General features: G+C 33.4%; 1 protein-coding gene and 1 pseudogene across 6 annotated transcripts in view; one reads left to right on the top strand and one right to left on the bottom strand.

Moving 5' to 3' along the window:
* Window positions 1-22,170, bottom strand: part of TRAPPC8 (trafficking protein particle complex subunit 8) — a 91,200-nt gene that overhangs the window by 50,059 nt on the left and 18,971 nt on the right. For 2 of the 6 annotated variants that reach the window (XM_060283213.2, XM_060283210.2), the window contains exons 5-13: window positions 21,272-21,425; window positions 18,869-18,962; window positions 17,977-18,236; window positions 17,511-17,626; window positions 16,660-16,810; window positions 10,283-10,383; window positions 6,877-6,982; window positions 1,425-1,445; window positions 421-552 (exon numbers count right to left, since the gene is read on the bottom strand). In XM_060283213.2, the coding sequence (XP_060139196.1) occupies window positions 421-552; window positions 1,425-1,445; window positions 6,877-6,982; window positions 10,283-10,383; window positions 16,660-16,810; window positions 17,511-17,626; window positions 17,977-18,236; window positions 18,869-18,962; window positions 21,272-21,425 (1,135 nt within the window). The remainder of the gene's footprint in view (window positions 1-420; window positions 553-1,424; window positions 1,446-6,876; window positions 6,983-10,282; window positions 10,384-16,659; window positions 16,811-17,510; window positions 17,627-17,976; window positions 18,237-18,868; window positions 18,963-21,271; window positions 21,426-22,170) is intronic. The other 4 variants (XM_060283212.2, XM_060283211.2, XM_030876482.3 and 1 more) reach the window with 4 other exon arrangements.
* On the top strand, window positions 13,484-14,297 carry LOC115863613 (small ubiquitin-related modifier 3-like; annotated as a pseudogene).

Raw genomic sequence — 22,170 nt, 5'->3', positions numbered from 1 at the left:
AGAGACATTCTGAGAGAAAATAGAAGACCAGAGTTGAAATAGGGAGGGTTTAATCACCTTTAAGAAGAATTAAAATTACTTAAGTGCAGTATATCTGGCCTTCACATATATGATTTAGTTTAACCTCACAAAAATTGGGGCAAAATTACAAATTTTATAAATTAAAAAAAAAAAAACGGAGGCTCAAAGACATAACTTTAAAAAGTCAAGTTGTGAGTAGATCAAGATTTAAACTCAGATTTGTCTAAATCCAAATCTCATGTCCTTATCAATATAACACATTACCTCAGAACAAAATTTAATTCCATCTTTAGAACTTTAAATCAAAAAATTGACAAATAACATACCTCTATAAACAAATTATAACAAATAAAAATTAAAATAAATAAATAATTTTCTTTTTAAAGCAAATGCACTCACCTGCCCTGCTTTACTAAACCGGTGGCCTGCCAGTATCATATGAAACGCGTATTTTCTAACCATGGGACTCTTCATGTTTATAAAGCAATGTGCCGCCTGTTCCAAAAGAAGTGCACTTCGAAGATCAGAATCCTAAAAGAAGGTTAACGTCACAAAATTAAAAGTAAAGAAGTAATTAGTGAAAAAACATTTACTTTCTTAAAATAATATATAGCATACGCAATATTTAACTTAGGAGTATCTGAGGGCAGTGATCAAGAGACAATCCAGTCTTGATGATTCTTTCTTCCAATAAGCCAAATTTTAAAAAAGTCCAAAAAAGTCTCTATCATGAAATATTTTCTTTTGCTTTTCATAGAGCCAAATGTCTGGTTATGATATGCCCCATGTAATAAATCTGTGAAGAAATGCAATCTCTTTTCAAATGGCAAAAAAGAATATAAACTGGGAATTTAATACACGTATACTGATTTAAAGATAAACCAGAAAATGGAGTACAGAAAAAAATAGATTCACACTAATCTAATTTCTTCTGGAAACTGATCTGTGACATACAATAGCATACTTCCATCCATCCAAGAAAAAAGGAAAGATAGAATGTGTGTAGATCATGACATTATCTAATTTACTACTCTGTCCTCTATCAGGTTTTACTGTACTTAAAAGGAATTCTCAGTTTTTGCTCTAGTTCAAGAGGGTCAAAATGACTGATTTGCATTAAAAAGTCCAGAAGGCTTCCCCTTCAAAGATTATCACCTACTGTTAGCATATTAGTTAGTAAATGGTATAACTCAAATTAGTTTCCACTTCAACTGACTTACAACAGAGTCTACAAAGACCACATACTACATTTATAGCCTCACCCGTAAGGACAACCTTTCAAATGACAGAGCCATCGTCACTTTACAAATAACTGAGAAAGTACTGAAGGTTGCTGATCAAGCATCAACAACATTTTCACCAAACTTTCTCTAGTTTTTCAGCTGTTCTCAAGCTGAACTTACCATGCCCTTCCATGTGTTCTGCTGCCATTATTTTCCCCAGGGAAAGTTGAAAACAGAAAACATTGACTTTAAATGCAATAATTTCAACAAATTATAGTTACATCAAAAAGTGTTCATAGACCATTGATTACTGTAACTATCTCTGTAGCAATCATAAAATTATATTAGAGTGGAAAAAGACCTGAGGAGACACTCCAGAAAGCATTCAGTAAATGGTAGATATTATTAATCTATTTCAACCCCCTCATAACAAAAACTAAATGATCAGATGATTTTCTTAGTTAACTAAATCCAAAAGCTAGTGAGTGGGAAAATTAGGAATATACAATTAACAAGCAGTTCTTAACCAAGGGTTTAACCAAGGGCATCGGAATTACCTGGGGAAGCTAGGGAGCTTACTTCTTTATTTTTTTAGGAAAATGCTTTCTTCTTAAAAAATTATTAAATACAGCCTCTTTTTTTCCTTAAAGAATAAATGTTTGAAGAAAAAAAGTGAGTATCTTTCTTTCCCACCTCATTCCTCATCCAATTTGCCAGAGGTAACTACTATTACCAACATGGTGCTCGTTTGTGTCGTTTCTCTCCCTCCCTCCCTGTACTTATATGTTAAATACAACAGTTTAATACTCATACTTCCTTATACATTAATCTTATTATACAGAGTATTATCTTGCATTTTAACTTAATATCATGGACTTCTTTCCAAAACATCTACATCTCTCATTTCTTTTAAAGCCACATTGTATTCCATTATATAAATGTACCATAATTTATTAATACAGTCTCCAACTGATTGATTTAATACTGCCACATACTTTAATTACTACAAAAATGCTTCAATAAACATCTTTACAAAAAATTTTTGAGTAACTATACAAATATTTTTATTAAACAAGTTTTTGGATGTAGAAGTGCTGAGTTAATGAAAGCGATGCATATACTTCAAATTCCAATTAATATAGCCAAACTGGTAAAAAAAAAAAAAAAAAAAAAGCCATACCAGTAAAAGTTCCCATAAGATAATAAGAGTTCATTTTCCACTCAGCCAAAAATCATTTTTTTTAATTTTATCACTTTCATAAAAGAAAAATAACACTTTGTTTCTCAACATACATTTCTTTAATAGTAAGGCTATTCATCTTCCATATGTTTATGTGTCTTTGTATTTTTTCTGTGAATTGCCTGTTTATGCCCATTTGTGAATGGGTTTTTGTGATTATCTGGTTTGTAAGAGCCCTTTGTACACTTAATTAATATTAGGCCTCTGTCATATATTTGCAAATAGTATTTCCCAGTTTTGACATGAAAGAGTCTATTCTTTAGTAGTCAAACATACTATATCTTCGCTTCTATGGCTTCAAAATACTGTATCAAACTAAGAAAGAATGTTATCATTCCTAGATTTTAAAAAATGTTCTCCCATATATTCTTCCAAGTTGTTCATTTTTTCATATTATAACTTAATCAAGCTATAATTATCATGTAATGAATAAGATAGGAATCAGCTAGTTTGATGTCACAACACCATTCAGTGAATAACCTAACATTTCCCACTAATATGACAAAATGACAGCTACTTATATGTAGTATTTAAATTCTCATTCTATTCCATTACTCTGTCTATTCTTATCATTGTAAACAGTTTTAACTTCTAAAGCCTTATAATACATTTTAATATCTAGAACAGGTAGATTCCCTCTAATTACTTCTTCTATTTTTGAATTTTATTTAGGTTTCTCAATAGAGTCAGTTTAAGTCCTATAAATTTCTTAAGTTTATTCTTAGCATGCACATGCACCCACACACACACACACATACATGCACACACACAGCATAAAAACATTTTTTTAATTGCCTACAAAGCTTCATTAACCTGCAAAACCCAGATGGGCTGCAATCCTGGACATTCTGAATAAAATAAGGAATATACCCTAGATATCTTTGATGGTGTGTAAATGATTCTAACGTACAATTCAATTGAGAACCAGCACAGTAAACCCTCAGCATTCTGAACTTTAATTTGACTGACCAATTCAAGAGAGACCCGGAAGTCCACAGCATATATTAATTTAACTGAAGCAAAATTTGCCTCCTGCATCCAGTGAAACTGTTTGCTGAGAAAGAACTGATTTGCAGAGCTAAACACTCTGCACTCATATCTCACTGCAGCCTTTGTTCTTCGTTTAGGTCCTGTCTTACAGTGACACCTAAAGTAGAAAAAAAACACTGCTTTGAAACCAAAAAATGGCCCTGAAAAGAATGGTAACTGCCATCTGTGTTGATGGAAGAAAAATGGAAGAATTTCACAAAGTGATAATTTTATCCAGAAAGCAGAGGCTTTCTTTGAATGAGCTGAAGAATAAAATTTTATTTTAGTGTTAGTTCACATCCACGCTATGACAAGTCTATCATATATGCTCTATAAGGAACTAAGGAAAAAACCCCATGATACCACTGCAACAAGAACTCCAGCCTGTGAACTTTGCCCACAGCCAAGATATAATTTTAACAAAAGCTGAAAAGGCAACACTAACTTAAAATATGAAGATAAATATAAGGGAAAAAATCATTTGAGGTAGAGGTTTCCATAAACACTTCCATTAAAAAAAGGCACCCGCTGCACAAACTTAACTGAATCAAATCTCAAGGATGGCATGGCACTAAGATTTTTTTTCTTTGCATAATTGTGAAATTAACAGGAAAGGTGCTAGCAGCTGAACAACTTACCACAGGAACAGTTCCTCCCAAGCTTGAGAAACTTATAAAAAACTGGTGCTATTACTATATCCTTGATAAGGTGATTTATTGTATTTAAATGGAGTAACAGACAAAAAGGGTTATATGACCAGAATAAATGTTCAACACAGAAACACAGACACAAGGAAGGGGAAAGCACCATGTTTTAAGCACCAAATTTAAACACTACCTATGTGCTACTAAATGTGACATGTTTCATCATTAAACTGGGTTTGCTCTGACATGCTGAAAATCCCAGGGCATAACACAACAATAAGACCCACTTGCCCATAAACTTACAGTGCAAAAAATAAAGTCAAAGCACAACTCTTTTCATCACAGCTATCTTTTGCTATAATGGGATTAACAAAAATCTAGGAGAAACAATTCATGAATGTCAAGACTATGTAACTCAGTTCCCTACCCTCAGGATGAGTACATTTTTCATTTTAAACAGTCTTTCTAGTTAACAAAATTACAATAAATACAAATTATTAGTTAAAATTTAATAACCTTAGACATATTATGCCTAACAGTCTTTACTTTCAAGTTATCTCAAAGAAATATCTGACAGGTATAGTAGAAAAGGCCTGTGAAAATCACAATTTCTGGGGAAATATATCACATTCACCCCCATCTGTCACCCCAAAGCAGTAAATGACAATGATAAATTTCCTAGAATTTCATGACAAAATAAATCATCCAGGTTTGAAAAAGAAAGGTAAAAACAAAGAGTTGGAAAGAAAAAGAATAATGAAAGAAAATAATAACGCTACAATGCAGATAGAAGAATTTGCTCTAAAGAAATTGTACTCCAAGCTCCTAAACCATAAATTCCTTTTACATTCACTGATAACCCCTAGGTTGAAAAACTCAGCAACATATTCAAACCCAAGTTAAGATTATTTATTATAATACAGAATATCAACACACTCAAGAACCTATATTCAGCTCTAACAAACAGTTTCTGACAACTGTTCATACGGGTCAGTGTCCATGCAGTATCAATTATTAAATATTTTTAAAATCATCCCTTAGCCTACTTAGTTATAACTGACAGAAACCTTTTTAGAATAATTAATGGTTCAGTTCAACAAACATCTGTAAATGATATACCATGTGTCAAGCCCAGTGTTAGGCACTAGGGATAAAAATGTAGAAAGCAACCCAGTTCCCTATCCTCAAGAAGTTAACAGCTTAAATATAATTTCCAATATAATATGACAAGTCAGGTCTCACAGCATATATGAAAAGACAGGACAGAGACACTTAGAACAACCTGGGTACTACATACAAATATCTGAAGGATATGACTGATAATCAGGACTACTAAATTAAGGTGAGGAAAAGGGCCAAAGTCCAAGAGAAGGACATTAAGGACATGAACCAGGACAGTAATAGGAGGGATTTTAAAAAGAGAAAGAGAGATAAGTAAAATATGTGAAGATATAAAAACATGTTTAAGAAGTTTAAAAACAAAAAATCCCCTGGGACTTCCCTGGTGGTCCAGTGGTTAAGAATCTGCCTTCCAGTGCAGGGGACATGGGTTCGATCCCTGGTCAGGGAACTAAGATCTCACATGCCGTGGGGCAACTAAGCCCATGTGCCACAACTACTGAACCTGCGCACTCTAGAGCCCATACACCACAACTAGAGAGAAGCTTGCACACTGCAACAAAAGATCCACATGCCACAACGAAGATCCTGCATGCCACAACTAAGACCCGATGCAGCCTAATTAATTAATTGATAGATTAAAAATCCCCTAATTGTGTCACTGACAGTATAGAAGAATATAGGTACATCTCAAGTAGTTTTTGCCTTGAGCAAATAAGGAGCTGGCTGGTTATAATTTAAGATCAAGATCTATAAGGTAAGAAAGTAGAAGTTTAGTTATTGCTATGTTGACTCAAAGGTGCATTGGGAACACTCAAGTAGGTTAAGTCTAAAAGGCAGTTGGCCTTTCAAATCTAAAGCTCAAGGAGACATCAGGGCTGGAGACAGATTTGAGAGTGAAAATCATAACTGTAAATAGATTACCTAAAACATGTATGAAGTAAAAAAGTACAACGGTCCAAGGATTAAAACCCTAGGGAACATTAATATAAACACAAAGGTGTTTGATTTTGTTTTTTCTGTTCTTGAGCATTCATCTAAAAAACATGTCTTTAACCATACTGACAAAGAATTACTGCCATTCTTTACAAGCCTATAGTCAATACAACTTAATGTCTGTTGGAAACCTTCAACAGCAACTATTTACGTGAATTTCTTTTTCTCCCTTTTGAAATATTCATAATATAGATTTTAAAAATGCGTAAGATGATTTTTTAACAAGTTCATAGGAATGAAAACAAAATTAAAAATTCCTGAGTAATTACTTTTTAAAGTATCAATTTTATATTAGGAAAGATGTATATGCATGTTGCCTTAAATATTGTTATCCATAAGTCAAAACTTAATTCATAGAAGACATACAGTGCATGTCTGTGGTTAATAATCATGCAGGCTTAAAATGTGTAAATAAAATAAATTCAGTTTACAAAATACTGCATTTAAAATTAATTCAACAAATTACTAAAGTAGCCAGGTTATAAATTCCCAAAGAGAGATACCCCTCTAATTTTGTTTTGCATACCCTCTCAAGAAAAAAGAAACACTTAAAAAAATATATGAAACAATACTAATTAGAACAAATACTACACAGTTTTAGTACCTCACTGGTCAACCGTATTAGGAGAGCTGCAGCCTCTGAATATTTGCTTTGGCTTTTTAAGATTTCAGCACTAAGCAATACACATCTTTCAGCCAATACCATATTCCTAGAGAAAAAAAGGCAAGAAAAATATAATTAGCACTACAATAATATTTTAGTACATCATAGTAACCATGTGTTCAACAAAAGTTTCCAATTCTAGTTTTTAAGTAAAAAGAAATACATGTCTTTGTTCTCTACTTACCAAAAAAGGTTAAAAAAAAAAACTTCAAAGAATTCTCGTAACTCATCAAACCTTTTTAGCATTGTATAGTTTTGTAGTAAGACTACAATACAAAGTCACATTTCCTGTATGAAAAAAGCTAGAACTCAACTCGTATCTCTGAATCAGCAGTTAGTTAACAAAACTTGCTTTCAGACATAAAGGAATATAAACATTTCACCCAGATTTCTTTTTCCTTCCTTACTGCAAACTCTGGTCATGTGTGTTTCATTTTACTGACTACTTTTAGGAATAATTAGGCATTTTCTCTCTGGTTAGTACTATTGAAATGTTTCACTTGGAGATAGCATGGAGCCAGTGTTGCCTGACTGTTACTGAGAAAAATCTTCTTTGTAAAAACACAAAATCAGTTGATTTTTCTTGTGGACAACTATCATCAAAAATCTAGAGTTAGATTATTTATTCTTGAAAATAATAAAAATAAATGAAAATATTTTTTACTGTGTAATTACAAGATGGAATCCTTTTGTTGAGAAATACAGTTGACCACTGAACAGTGCAGTCAAAAATATGCAGTTGGCCCTCAGTATCCACAGTTCCACATCCATGGATTCAACCAACTGTGGATTATGTAGTACTGTAGTATATATTTCTTGAAAAAAATTCATGTGTAAGTGGACCCGCAGGACTTCCCTGGCGGTCCAGTGGTTACGACTCCACGTTTCCACTGCAGGGGGAACAGGTTCAATCTCTGGTTTGGGAACTAAGATCCCGCATGCTGCACATCATGGCCAAAAAAAGAAATGGACCGACACAGTCCAAACCTATCCTGTTCAAGGGTCAACTGTAGCAGCAAAGTTTTTCTCATTTTACTTTCTAATTCTTATACAAAAATATACCACTTGACCTAAAATTACAACCAAAGACTACTAACTTGAAGGTCATTCTGAACAGTGATATTTTAAAAATACATTTCACTACTTTCAAAATTACTGTAGTGACCTGCCATAAACTTTCTACAGATCATGATTTTTTTTAGAGGGTTGGTATTTATGAATATCTGAGAATGTTTTAATGAACACAAAAGACTAACTCCTCCTTACCAGTACCTACTCACATACTACAATATGCTCAAATATGCTCAGTTCTTAAATCTTCTTAAGTAAACTTTACAAATCTTAACACAATTGTTTTATTTTTATCCTCAGCTATTTCCCCTTGTGATCAGCTATGAAGTCACAAGGCTACCAAGTTCAGGACTTTATATTAATTTGTTTATTAAAGCAAGATTTTAAAAAGTCATTTGTGTCAGGCAGTGGAATTACTAAAGATTCAAGTGTTTCTATGACACAATCCCTATCTAAACGCAGAAACTGACATAAAACAGATAATGAACAGGGTACCATTGATTTTTATTATGATTTGGGGAGATAAAGGAGGGAAGGGAAAGCTTCAAAAAAGAAATGTATAAATAGGATTGCATCAGTTAAAAAGTAGAGCCTGGCATTATAAGGGCATTGCAAAAGTAATATTGTATATCCTGTACTTAAGAAAATTTATTTACATTTTAATATTTCTGAGACCAGGGAGTTTCTTAAAATTGATATGTATAACTAATGTAGTATTTTCTAATTTATCCCAAAATATCTATTAAATTGTTGATAAACCTTACCAATTATGGTAACTTAGAAAAAAGATTTTAAGTTAAACGGATGTCAGTTAAGTATGTATTTAGAAAAAGCATATAGTCTGCTATGAACAGGAAGACAAAACTGGATTGCTGCGGCTTATTTGGCTATCTGGGTCAATTGGTATTTTCACTTTTCTTTTGCACCACTCCACGTGCATCTCTCCAAAAGCTCTGTGCTTCATGAAGACAAGGAAAATCTTTTCAGAGAAAGGACTTTACTGCTCTGGCTTCCTTAATGCCTCATTCTCATAGTTCTTCTACCTTTTGAATCTCACTTTTTCGGAATCCTTCAAAGGTTCCTCGTTCACAGAAGGCTGTTTCTCCTGTCAGAAACTCCAAATATATTCTCAAACAGATTATACAAAGTATTCTATACAAAGGGCAGGATTTGATACTGGCTCCACCATTTATTAACTGCATACCCTTGGGCAAGTTAAACTCTTTAAGTTTCAATCTCCTTGTCTATCAAATGGTATCCACCATTTCACAGGCTTGTTGTAAAGATTAAATGAGCATGTAAATTACCTTGGCATAGTGGTAAATGCTGAGCACTAAATAAATGTTAATCATTATTACTAGTGTTGTGTTGTAAACACATTGCTATGACTACTACTTCTACTTCAACATTATAGGACACAAAACTGCCTTTGTGTCTCTGACTGTAACCCATCCATTCTATATAGAAAAGTCATATTAATCTTTCTGAAAAATAACTTTTATTATCAAGGCTCTACTCAAATATTCAGTAACTCCCCCATTTACTACTATACAAATCTTAACTACAGCTTAAAAATAATAATAAATGAGAGTTAATGCTCCCCCACGCTGATTTCTCTCAAAACACCTTTCCATATATACAAACCCTCTAACCTAGCCAGGGCTCTATTCCTTTTCAGCAGTAATGCTGTATCCAAAACATTGTTCCTGCCAATCACAATTACTAAAATGTCTTTGTGGCTATCAACTACCAACCAACCTTTCTTTCAAGGTCTATTCCTCAAACATACCGTGACACCTTCTCTGGACCAGTTCATAGTCTCCTTTACAGGTGGTGAGTTCTAACTCCCATAGAGTTTCAACAGAACTCACTATGTGTACAAAACATTTCTCATTTTCTTCCCTGGACCATTATTTAACTCTCTGTGTTTGCCTATTTAACAAGGAAAGTTCAAACTAACTAACTCCTGGCTTAACAGTGGCTAAAGTTAGAGATGTCCCCAAAATATAAATCACCCTCAACAGAACAAATAACCTCAACATTACATATAACAAATTCCTAACCACATATCCAAACAAAATTGGAAAGGAAAGGAAAATGTAGTAAAACCCTAGTTTTAAAAGATCATCTCACCTTATCTATGTCTATATTAACTTGATTTGGGAGCTTATTTAAGTTTAAAGCATAAAAAACAAAGAACCATTTATATCTAATAACCATATAAATGTCAAATTTACCTCTAAATGGATAGAACATAAATATTCTAGTCACCTACTTGCAGATATCCCTGTATGTCTGGATTGCTGTATCCATATAATGTGCAGGGTATGGCCTGGGTGCTCCTGGCTGAAGGAACGCTGACACTGCTGCCATTTCCTAGAGGAAAATACATTATTTATAGTATTTCAAAAGGAAAATATTATTGTAGTTTAGCATTCAGGAAGTCTAAAAACTGGAATGAAGTTTGCTGAGTTTTTTTATGTATCCACATATATAAATCTGATAGCCTAATGCAGACTTGGAAAATATATGTATATGCTTTTAGTTTCAAAATTCTCTAGTCAAATTCCAAAGTCTGTCATTCAGTATTTAAATGAGTTTTTTCAAGAAGACCTAGTAAACAACTTCAGTCATGGTATATATATAACTTACACTTTCAGTCATGGTATATATAACTACCAAGTGAGCCTAGCTTAAGATTTCTGCTACCACCTCCTCCTCGTTATTCCCTATTCCTTAATGACTAAAGAACAGACCAATGACAGAACCATATAGAAAGAAACAAAATAAAGTGCGTCTCCTTCCAATGTACTGGCTTCAAAATTTGAAAACAGAGCTCGTAACAGCTTGCACTATGCATCTTTTCAGCTACTTATACACTCTATAGTTTATATCCTATATCATACAGAAGGCACAGACACCATTTCTGAGACCTATACTACTGTCAATTTTCTAGGACTTCTTATTTCATTTTAAAAACCCATTCCATTGTTAATACTTCAAATAATATACAATAGTGCTGAAGAATTTTGAAATGAGATGAGAATGAAGGTTTTGGCTTCTTAGTAAAATATTCTATTATGACCATACTTGTGGTCTCATATAGACCAAGTTTTAATAATTTAATTAGAAATAAATGAAACTTTCATACACTGGGGAAAAACTTGTTAATGGCAATCCACTCTTAGGACGAATAAACATTTTTCTGCAACAGTTTTTAAAATAGAAAAAAAATACAGAAATAATTTAATTATCTAAAAAAAAGAATTATCTAAAAACTGAGATGATTAAAGCCTTTAACCTGACAGACTATATAAGTTCCAAGACAGTATGAACCATATCTGTTTCAGAATACCTCTGTATCCTTAGTACCCAGCAGTGTGCTGCTTTACTGAAGAAACTGAATGAAAATATGTGATTTTCACATGAAAAAATTTTCTACAGCTCTGAAACATCATGTTTTCTTAACTAGTTTATATCTTAACTAATATACATAATGATATACATAGAGGTCTATATTATACCAAAAAATCTAGTATATATTATATATGGTATATTATATAAAAATACATTATATTTGCTATATATGAACTATATATACTGCATATATATACATCAATAAGTATACTAAGAAAAAATCCTGTAAGAAAAATAGGCCCCAATTCTAAGTTATTTTCTAATTTCATTCTACAAGAAATTACAAATCAACATACACACAAACCGACAATTTCTAAGGATACGGTGAGAACATTCAGAATGATCACCCCAAGTTACTGCACGATCTTCAATAATCAACCATTAAACCATTTCTTATAGTCTACAATAATGGATTAATACATTTCACAAAGACATTCATCAAGAACTGGAGTGATCTACTTACCCTTCAGCTAGTTATGACAAATTTAACTACAGAAAAACCATATTTCTCCAAGAATTCCTATTATTGGTTTCACCATGATACATCTTTTAACTTTATAGTTAAATAACTAAGTATCTTCTTAATTATCATCGAAAAAGCCAGGCAATATAGTCTGTTATCAATTAGCTACTATGTGACTGGTAAATAGGAAAGAGATATTAGCTCAAATGAAATTTTTATTCATTCAAAAATAGTTTTTCTTAGGCAACAGGATCAAATATAGCAAATATAGAATTATAACCTACAGCAGGAAAGGAAAAAGCTCTGAGCTTAGCTGTTGCTCAAGCAGCTTTTTTTAATCTGTATTTTAAGAAAATATAAAACGAATGACTACACTTCGTATCTGTGTGTGGTTGGGGGGGCTGGAGGGGGCCTCTCTAGAGACTTATGCTCCCAGCCTTGCACAGTTCTTGGTTTAAGGCAGGCTGCGCTTCCTTCCACGCTCACCTTCATTGCAATTACACTGGTTACAAGTTCCTCTTCCCCACCCCAGTGTTCACATATTGTTTTTGCATACTTTTTTTATTCCTTGAGATAAGCTCCTGCCATGCTAACCTGCCTCACACAAACATTTTATGCTCTGGTTACAAACATACATAGGTTTTATGAGACTCTCCCAGCCCTATTTTTCTCTAAGGCCTATTATTTTTAGGGCAGCTATTCTAGACTACAAAGATTTTTAGGTATGCATATATTATGCTACAGCAGCTATGCCTTTATTTTCCAGTGTTAAACTACCTTCTCTCATATAGCTGCTACTAATATGCCTCCATCTAAATGATTTAAATGCAGTATTTATCAGATGCAGATAGAAATGAAAAAGTTTAAGTACCATAAAATCATAGAAAGTTTTTGTCATACTTTCCTAAGATTTTACCAAACTTGCAATTTGCAGATGCATTGTGTACAATTTTGAAATTATAAACTTATAAATGATGAAATAACATTTGTTTGTGATTTTATATTAGCTCATACTAGATGACTATAAGACCAGAGACTGTCTAACCAAGGACAATTCACATAATTTTTCAAACACTCTTATTCATAAAGGTAACATATTTTCAGTTCCTGAAGATTTCTTAGACGTTAGCTGACTTTTTAAAATTAAAAATACTAAGAAATAAGGCTTCCCTGGTGGCGCAGTGGTTGAGAATCTGCCTGCCAGTGCAGGGAACACGGGTTCGAGCCCTGGTCTGGGAGGATCCCACATGCCGCGGAGCAACTAGGCCCGTGAGCCACAACTACTGAGCCTGCGCGTCTGAAGCCTGTGCGTCTGGAGCCTGTGCTGCGCAACGAGAGAGGCCGCGACAGTGTGAGGCCCGCACACCGCGATTAAGAGTGGCCCCCGCTTGCCACAACTAGAGATAGCCCTGGCACAGAAACAAAGACCCAACACAGCAAAAGTACATAAATAAATTAAAAAACTCCTACCCCCAACAACAACAACAAAATACTAATAAATAAAAAATAGTAATGTAATTTTGCTATTTTAGTTTTACAGTTTAAAATCACCTATTTTATTTTTATAGACATAGTATTAAAATAAATGCAAAAGAGATGGCAGTTATTAAACAAGTATCTACATGCTAATTATCAACGAAGTAGAGTTCTTATGTATTTTTATTCTTTCCACTTTTGTTTATAGCTTGCTTGTCTTTAAAAAGATTACGTAGGGGGGCTTCCCTGGTGGCGCAGTGGTTGAGAGTCCGCCTGCCGATGCAGGGGACACGGCTTCGTGCCCTGGTCCGGGAAGATCTCACATGCCACGGAGCGGCTGGGGCCGTGAGCCATGGCCGCTGAGCCTCCGCGTCCAGAGCCTGTGCTCCGCAACGGGAGACGCCACATCAGTGAGAGGCCCGCGTACCGGAAAAAAAAAAAAAAAAAAAAAAAAAATTACGTAGGCACGCAGCGTGTGGGGGAGGGAGCTCACGAGGGGCGCGGGCCCTCTCCCTCCTCCAGGACTGCCGCTCCGACTTCTGCACTGCTTGTGTGCCCGTACAGGGCAGACCTCGTTTGTGAAAAGACAGCTGAGGAGACTCCAGCGCTCGCCATGGCCAACGAAAGCGGAAGGAAGGAGTCAAGACTAAGAACGATCATATAAATTTGAGGGTGGTGGGGCAGGATGGTTCTGAGGTGCAGTTTAAGAGGCATACACCGCTTAGTAAACTAATGAAAGCCTATTATGAACAACAGGGGTTGTCAATGAGGCAGATCAGATTCTGATTTGACGGGCAGCCAATCAATGAAACAGACACACCTGCACAGTTGGAAATGGAGGCTGAAGATACAATTGATGTGTTTCAGCAGCAGACAGGAGGTATCTACTAAAAAGGGAACCTGCTACTTTACTTCAGAATTCTGTTCCTCCAGACCAAGACTTTCTCAATTAGAAAACTGCAACTTGGTTCCACCACATCCTGACTACCACAATACAGTTTCTCTACTCTTTCATCTTCCCCTTCCCTATTCCTTTACTGTACATAAAGTAACTGGTGTATGTGCAAAAGCATATTGCATTTTTTTTAACTAAATGGCCAATGGTATGTTTTGATCGACATCAAATGGAGATGGGATAGCATACTCAGCAAGTTATTTTGCTCTCACTGTTCAACAACAACAACAAAACCCCATAAAAATCCTTGCATACCTTGTTGCAAGGAGAATTTTAATATTTTTCATTTATCATTGTAAAACCAAGGACAATTTTATACCTTTTTTGTACATAGCTATTATATGTAGGGCAATCTGTCTTTAAATAGGGATAAATTACTCTAAAAGAAATGAATCCTATAGTTTTTCCTTCAACTTAAGCATCTTGTTTAAATAAACTTCTTGTTTAATTAAATAACTATGTAGAAAGTAACAGTGCTAGTTTACTCTTTTCTAAGCACAGAAAGATTATAAATATATTTATGACAACTTTTCAATTACATTAAAAGGTTATAAGGCAACAAACACAGAATATTCTTTCTGAAACACCCAGGTTTTATACTGATTACAAAAACTAACATAGCCAATGCTTACTGACAGCTTATTATATATATTAGATAGTGTGCTAGGCACCTTACAAACCTTATACCTTATCTAACCCTATGCCATTAGGATTCCCATTTTACAGATGAGAAAACTAAGGCTTAGAGATGTTCAATAACTTGCCTAAGATGAATTTTATTTGCACTGATATCTCTTTCCTATTTACCAGTCACATAGTAGCTAATTAATAACAGACTATATTGCCTGGCTTTTTCGATGATAATTAAGAAGATACTTATTTTAACTATAAAATTAAAAGATATATCACGGTGAAACGAGTAATAGGAATTCTTGGAGAAATATGGATTTTCTGTAGTTAAATTTGTCATAACTAGCTGAAGGGTAAGTAGATCACTCCAGTTCTTGATGAAATTCTTTGTGAAATGTATTAATCTATTACTGTAGACTCTAAGAAATGATTTAATGGTTGATTACTGAAGATTGTGCAGTAACCTGGGGTGATCATTCTGAATGTTCTCACTGTATCCTTAGAAATTCTCGGTTTGTGTGTATACTGATTTGTAATTTCTTGTAGAATGAAATTAGAAAATAATTTAGAATTGGGGCCTATTTTTCTTACAGGAATTTTTCTTAGTACACTTTTATTGATGTATACATATGCAGTATATATAGTTCATATATAGCAAATATAATGTATTTTTATATAATATTATACCATATATATAATATATATTAGATTTTTTGGTATAATATAGACCCCTATGTATATCATTATGTATATTAGTTAAAATGTAAACTAGTTAAGAAAACATGATGTTTCAGAGCTGCAGAAAATTTTTTCACGTGAAAATCACATATTTTCATTCAGTTTCTTCAATAAATTTTTTTTTTTTTTTTTGTGGTACACGGGCCTCTCACTGTTGTGGCCCCTCCCGTTGCGGAGCACAGGCTCCGGAGGCGCAGGCTCAGCGGCCATGGCTCACGGGCCCAGCCGCTCCGGGGCATGTGGGATCCTCCCGGACCGGGGCACAAACCTGTGTCCCCTGCATCAGCAGGCGGACTCTCAACCACTGCGCCACCAGGGAAGCCCTCTTCAATAAATTTTTGAGCAGACACTGCTGGGTGCTGAGGATACAGAGGTATTCTGAAACAGATATGGTTCATACTGTCATGGAACTTATCTAGTCTGTCAGGTTAAAGGCTTTAATCATATCTCAGTTTTTAGATAATTTATTTTTTTTTTAGATAATTATTTCTGTATTTTATTTTCTATTTTAAAAACTGTTGCAGAAAAATGTTTATTCATCCTAAAAGTGGATTTAACAAGTTTTTCCCCAATGTATGAAAGTCTGTCTCACACCAAAGTACATGTTCTTAACCAATATATAGGCTTAGATCAGAAAAAAACATTTCAAACAATTTTAAATTATTGTAAGAGATCAAAAAGCATCTTCTAAAAAAAAGTTATTATACTGTGAATACAGTGAAAACTGTAATTCAAATTAAATAGAAAGTACTAATCAAATCTAAGAAACCAACCCTCACATATGACCATGTTTCAATGCACTAGTTTAAGAAAAATTCATCGTTATCATAAATGAATTCAAAACCTATAAAGCATTGTATGCTATTTGAGTACAACTTATCCCTAGGTAGTTTGCTTGCCATTTCATAAATAAAAATTTCTAAGTCATTTATGGTAGCAGAAGCAAGAAATTATAATACTACAGAATACCAACCAAGGCACCAGCTGCATAAAGCATTGCTTGATCATTAAGAAAATCTTTCTTTGCAGTATGATAGCAACTGTAAGCCAAATCATAATGCTGCACCAAAAAACATAAGTCAGCCATTTTCCTGATTTGAAGCTCTGGAGCTTCTGGTGGATACCTGTAAATACAAATTAAGTTAAGAAAGGAATTTATAATTTATGACCTTTAAACCATTAAATATTATAAAATGTCTAAAAAGATGCCCAACTGTCCAAAACATGAGAAAAACTGATCCTGTATGATAAGAATTCTACCTCCAAGGAGAGAGCGTCATTTCTCAAAGATATTTGGAAACAGATAGTTACATCCTTATTTATATAATTTATATCCCTATACTGAGAACTTCTCAACAGGAGGCAAGCATTTTCTCTATTGTCAAATTATGAAGTAAATAAATGATCAATTCCATGTGACTCACCTTTATGTACAGCAGGAAAAAAAAGAAAATCTAAAATGGATTTTATTTTCTCCTAAAACAGGATTTTATATTAAACAAAATTTCTAAATATATGCCATGTCTTAGAATTATTAGACCTCAATACTTTAATATAGTTATTAATGAATACTTAATCTAACTCCATCTTTTTACAAATAGGAAAATAGACCTAAAATAAAGTGACCCTCCTTATTATTTTTAGATATCCAATTACTTATAGTTTTTTAATTTAATATAATTTACTTATGGTCACTATTCTTATCTACCCCAGCTTTGACCAATATGAAACTAAAGAGACAGTCATTTTTTGCAGAACATCATATAGTCAAACACTAATCAGAGTTAAATACAGAAAAACTAAAAACAATAATATTTTACTCACAGCAATCCAGATGTATTTTTTAGCTCATTAATGCTCTTTTCTGGAACTTTACTGCCACTAAACCATTTTTTAGTTGCAGAAAATAAAGATCGACTCAAACCTTTTCTTGATATTAGCTAAGAGAAAAGATTAAACATATTGACAAATATAAGAATTTAGTATTTTTCTTTTACATACAAAAGAAAAAACTCTAAATAACTAAAGTTTTAAGAGTGAGCAAATGTGCATTTTAAGATTGATTTAAAGAAAACTGTCCAAAATGCTGACGAAATCCCTAGTGAAAATAAATAAGCCTCTTCTAGGATTTAACAGAATTTCATCACTGATAGTAATGTTAATAAACCCTAATATTGGTCTATTTTTCAAACAAAAACTTCAATTCTTTAAATAACTTATACTACTATATTCTCAACTTTACTATTTACTGAAATTTTTTAAAATACTAGTGCAAATAATTAAATCTTACCTGATCATTTAATTGCCGAATTGTTTTCTCTATATGTGGCAAGAGGCCCCGAAATGTGAACTCTTGTATAAACTGTCGAATTCTATCATGATCAGTAAGGGTTAAACATGCACCATGAATAATTCCAGCATTTGCTTTCTTTGTTTCATGTAATGATGAAGCAGATTTTACATGATCTGGGCCATCAATGCTGTTAGAAGAGTCACCAGATGGGTCCAATTGAAGCGGGTGAGTTCTAAAGTTGTTTGGTAAGCCATCTACTGAAAAACAGATCTTTCTTTTACTCTCAGAAAACAACAGAAAATTGTGATATTACTACTATATTACTAAAGAAAAGAAAGAATGTTGGAACTGTTTATCTTTCTGTATTTCTTAAGAAATCTAAAACAATAACATTAAAGTGTTCCCCCTAAAATTTTAGGACCTGGGTTAATACCTGTTACATGTAATAGAAATTTTTTAATTCATGTAAAGAAATGAAGAAAAATAATGTTAAAATATAAAGAATTATTTTTAAATAGCATAACTAACCAATAAGAAAATTTATAACAAAAAATTTTTAAAGCTATCACTGTCTAAACTGTAATTTAAAATACAAAAATAAAGCTCTCAAAATCATGTGAATTGGGGGAATTAATGCTACACATAATATCTGCCCTTGCTTTCTACCCAAAAAATTTTTTATGAAGCCTGATATATTACTCTTAAAAAACAAATTTTTAAATGTCAAAAAACATCAAACTCAAATAACTCAATAAAATCTTCAGAGGAAAAGCTAACCTGTCCATTATCTTTTTTCATCATGAAAATTCCCCCATCTTTTACGTATAAAGATTTAACAACAGTGCATATTTTCAATCAAAAGAGAAACTTAGAGAAAGTATATCAAGACCTTTGACTTCGTTATCTAATCCATCCAATGAAAGCAAGTTACTATCAGAATTCTTATTTGAAGTTATAGTACAAGGGCCATCTTCATATGATTCCTATCAAAATAAAATTTAAACAGCATTAATGGTTATATTTAATCATGTTTAAGATACCATCAAATTCATCAACAACTATGGTAAATCTCATTTTTTTTTGCTACAGCAACTCTTTTCTTCCAATCCTCCAAATTCTTAACTTCTTCCATGTATCATATTCTATCACTTCAATCCACACCTACTATATTCTTAAATTCTGTTTCACATGCAACCTACTATCCTAATTCTTCTGAATTCGAGTTACTTCTATCTCAGTTTTTCTGTTTATATGTGATATGCACATGCTTATATGAAACCTCTATATATATCTATGTAAGGAATAAATGGCAAGACAGATGGACTACTAGAGTCAAGCGGGGTAAAAAAAGAAGGATGGTATGGAATCTGCTGGATCACAGATGCAGCGTTAATAGGTTGGAGTGCATTCTGAATACACAGAAGTGTTTTGGAGAAATATCCAATGCAAAAAAAAAAAAAAAGAAAGAAAAATATCCAACGCAATGTTTACTTGTAAAAAGGGCACTGATTTCAGCCAACAAAAAAACCTTTAAAAATACCCAGACTACTCCATAAGACCACTAATACTATGAGGTATTATTCTGAGTGCCAAATTTTGGGAAAAATATGTAAACTAGAACTTAATAAGAGGAACGTGATCAGGACAAGAAACAGTCTAAAAACAACATTTAAGAAAGAGTTGAAAAAACAGTATATTTAGCCTAGAAAAATATTTTAAAAGACATGAAAGCTATCTTGTATAATTTGAAAGTTGTCTTAATGGAAAACTGATATGGTCCCTATAGGATTGAGTACAAGCAAAGGGAGAAAAATTCTGGTTGATCCTCAAGCTGCTCAGACATGGAACAGGTCACCTGAGAAGACAATGAGTACTTTTACTAGATGAGGTCATTTATAGGTTTAAAGGAAATTAAAGCATTAGAACAGGGGTTGGATTTGACAACCTTTAAACTATCGTTCAATCCTGGGCTTCTAGGATTCTAAGCTGTAGAATTTCTATAGCTCTGTCTTCTATTAAAAGTTCTCCAACTGGACAATCTTACTTATTATGTTCCCTTTCCCAACCTAAGATGGCTGGATTCTAAATTGAATATTTCAATACTATTCCTATTCTGAGTGTGGCCCTGAAACATCATTTAAAGTTCCTTCACATCCAACTGGTTCTTTTCTCTCAGACACCTTTCCCCAGCATTATCTTAAAGAAGGTCAACAATTATCTCAATATTAAAGTGAATAAAACTGGATTAAAAATTCCATATATAAGAGAAAAGGCAAATAAACAGATTATTAAACAATATTTATATTAGAACATCAAAAACTACATGAACTTTCTAATTCATATTTCTTAAAATAATATCACATCAAGTACACAATGTAGTTTAACTGTACAAAATATAAATATATTTTCCATTTACTTAAGAAATCCTCTTTCTAAACAAAAAAAAGTCAACTCTTGATTATCTGAACTAAGCATAGGAACTTGGCATTTGACCACTACCAAGTGCCATAAAGTTCTACCTTAAAAGTTGGACAGAATGTGAAACCTTACACCCACACGCATTAGCCAACAGACAACAATTAACATTAGTCTAGAACTCTATATTAGAAGAGTTGATTAGGAAGAAACAAAACTTCCTGGAAATTCAAAAGAAAAGAAAATCAGAGGAAAGTTAGGGAAAAAAGCCCACCCACCTAAAAAGTATGAGCTCCAAAAGGTGGCCATAAGAACAGCATGTTGAAAATGAAGGAAGGCAACCCCAGAGCATGTGGATAATAAAGAATTGACTGTAAGCATTCATAATGAATTAAATGTACAAGCCAAAAATTCTATTCTCTACATGTTTGTTTAGTCAATCTAATTCAATTCTTAATGTATAATTCACTTTTCATCATTTTTTTTTCTCTTTTTTTTTTTTTTTGGCTGGGCCCCGCGTCATGCAGGATGGGATCTTAGTTCCCAGAGCAGGGATCAAACCCACGCCCCCTGCAGTGGAAGCGTGGAGTTTTAACCACTGGACTGCCAAAGAAGTCCCCACTTTTCATCTTTTAAGAAAACAATCAATTAACACTGATATTATATACCTGAAAGGTATACACATAAGGGATTACTGCTGTTGGTTAAAAACAGCTTCTGAACTACTGACTTAAGAGCTCACATACTGATGGATCAAAACTAGCCAGATTCCACAAAATAACTATTAGTAATTCTACAAATTCTACAGTGATACCATTAGCCATAAAACTGAAATACAGCTTTTGTAGTTTGCTTCATTGTTGTTTTTTACATATACCTGGTTTTGAATACTATTTTTCTGGAGATACTGACTCCAAGGATCTGGTATCTGTTCATCTGACGCTCGATTAGGTGTTCGAGAATTAATTTTAAGTAAATAGCAACCCTGAGTTCCATATTTCTGTTTCATTTCTTCATAAATTGATTCAGCTCTAAAATAAAAAATGGAAAAGTTTGTAGCCAATGGGGAGCAGACCTTAGGCAATAACAGATATTAAAATAATACAAAAACCATGAAAAAATAGTCCCCCCAAAAGAACAAAAAGTTAGAGGTAGAATAATTTAAAAAAACTAAAAGTTCATGATCCTAACTGAAATTTAGCTAGCTTGGTTATCACCTTAAAGCACAATTACCAAAGTATGCGTCATGGAATAAAATTTTGCAGGATACTCTTGTTAGTCAAACAGAAAGTTTTGGTGGTCAAGCTAGTTTGGGGAACTACAGTAAGCAAGCCAACCAGTTTCTTTTGCAGCAGACCACCTCAGAGCCTTCCATTTGCTAATATGTACTGTGAATTTCCAAAGAGTGGCTTCAAACTTATAGATCAGAAACTCTTTCAACTATGTGAACTAGTCTGCAGGAAATACAACTTTGCGAAATTCTGTCTTAGAGAACAGACATTTATCAAAAAATGTAAGTGCTAACATAAAAAAGTATAGCACCCCCCAAAAAATCACCTTTCACTGCTAGAGTTTACCCTTCCCTTAGCTGTCTCCAAAGGGACACAGTTCAGAGGAAGAAAAACGAGAAAACGCAAGAAAAGCAGCCAAAATATTTACTATATAAAAATCCTTGCAAAATTTATAATAGCTGGATCCATGAGCTAATCTCAGATACAACAAAAAGCACTTGATTTCCTTACTTTTAGTTAACTAGACTTGCTAGTTAGTGGCAGA

The sequence above is a fragment of the Globicephala melas genome, chromosome 13, assembly GCF_963455315.2.
Source record: "Globicephala melas chromosome 13, mGloMel1.2, whole genome shotgun sequence".
Taxonomy (NCBI): Eukaryota; Metazoa; Chordata; class Mammalia; order Artiodactyla; family Delphinidae; genus Globicephala; species Globicephala melas.
This window is presented reverse-complemented; position numbering and strand designations above follow the sequence as displayed.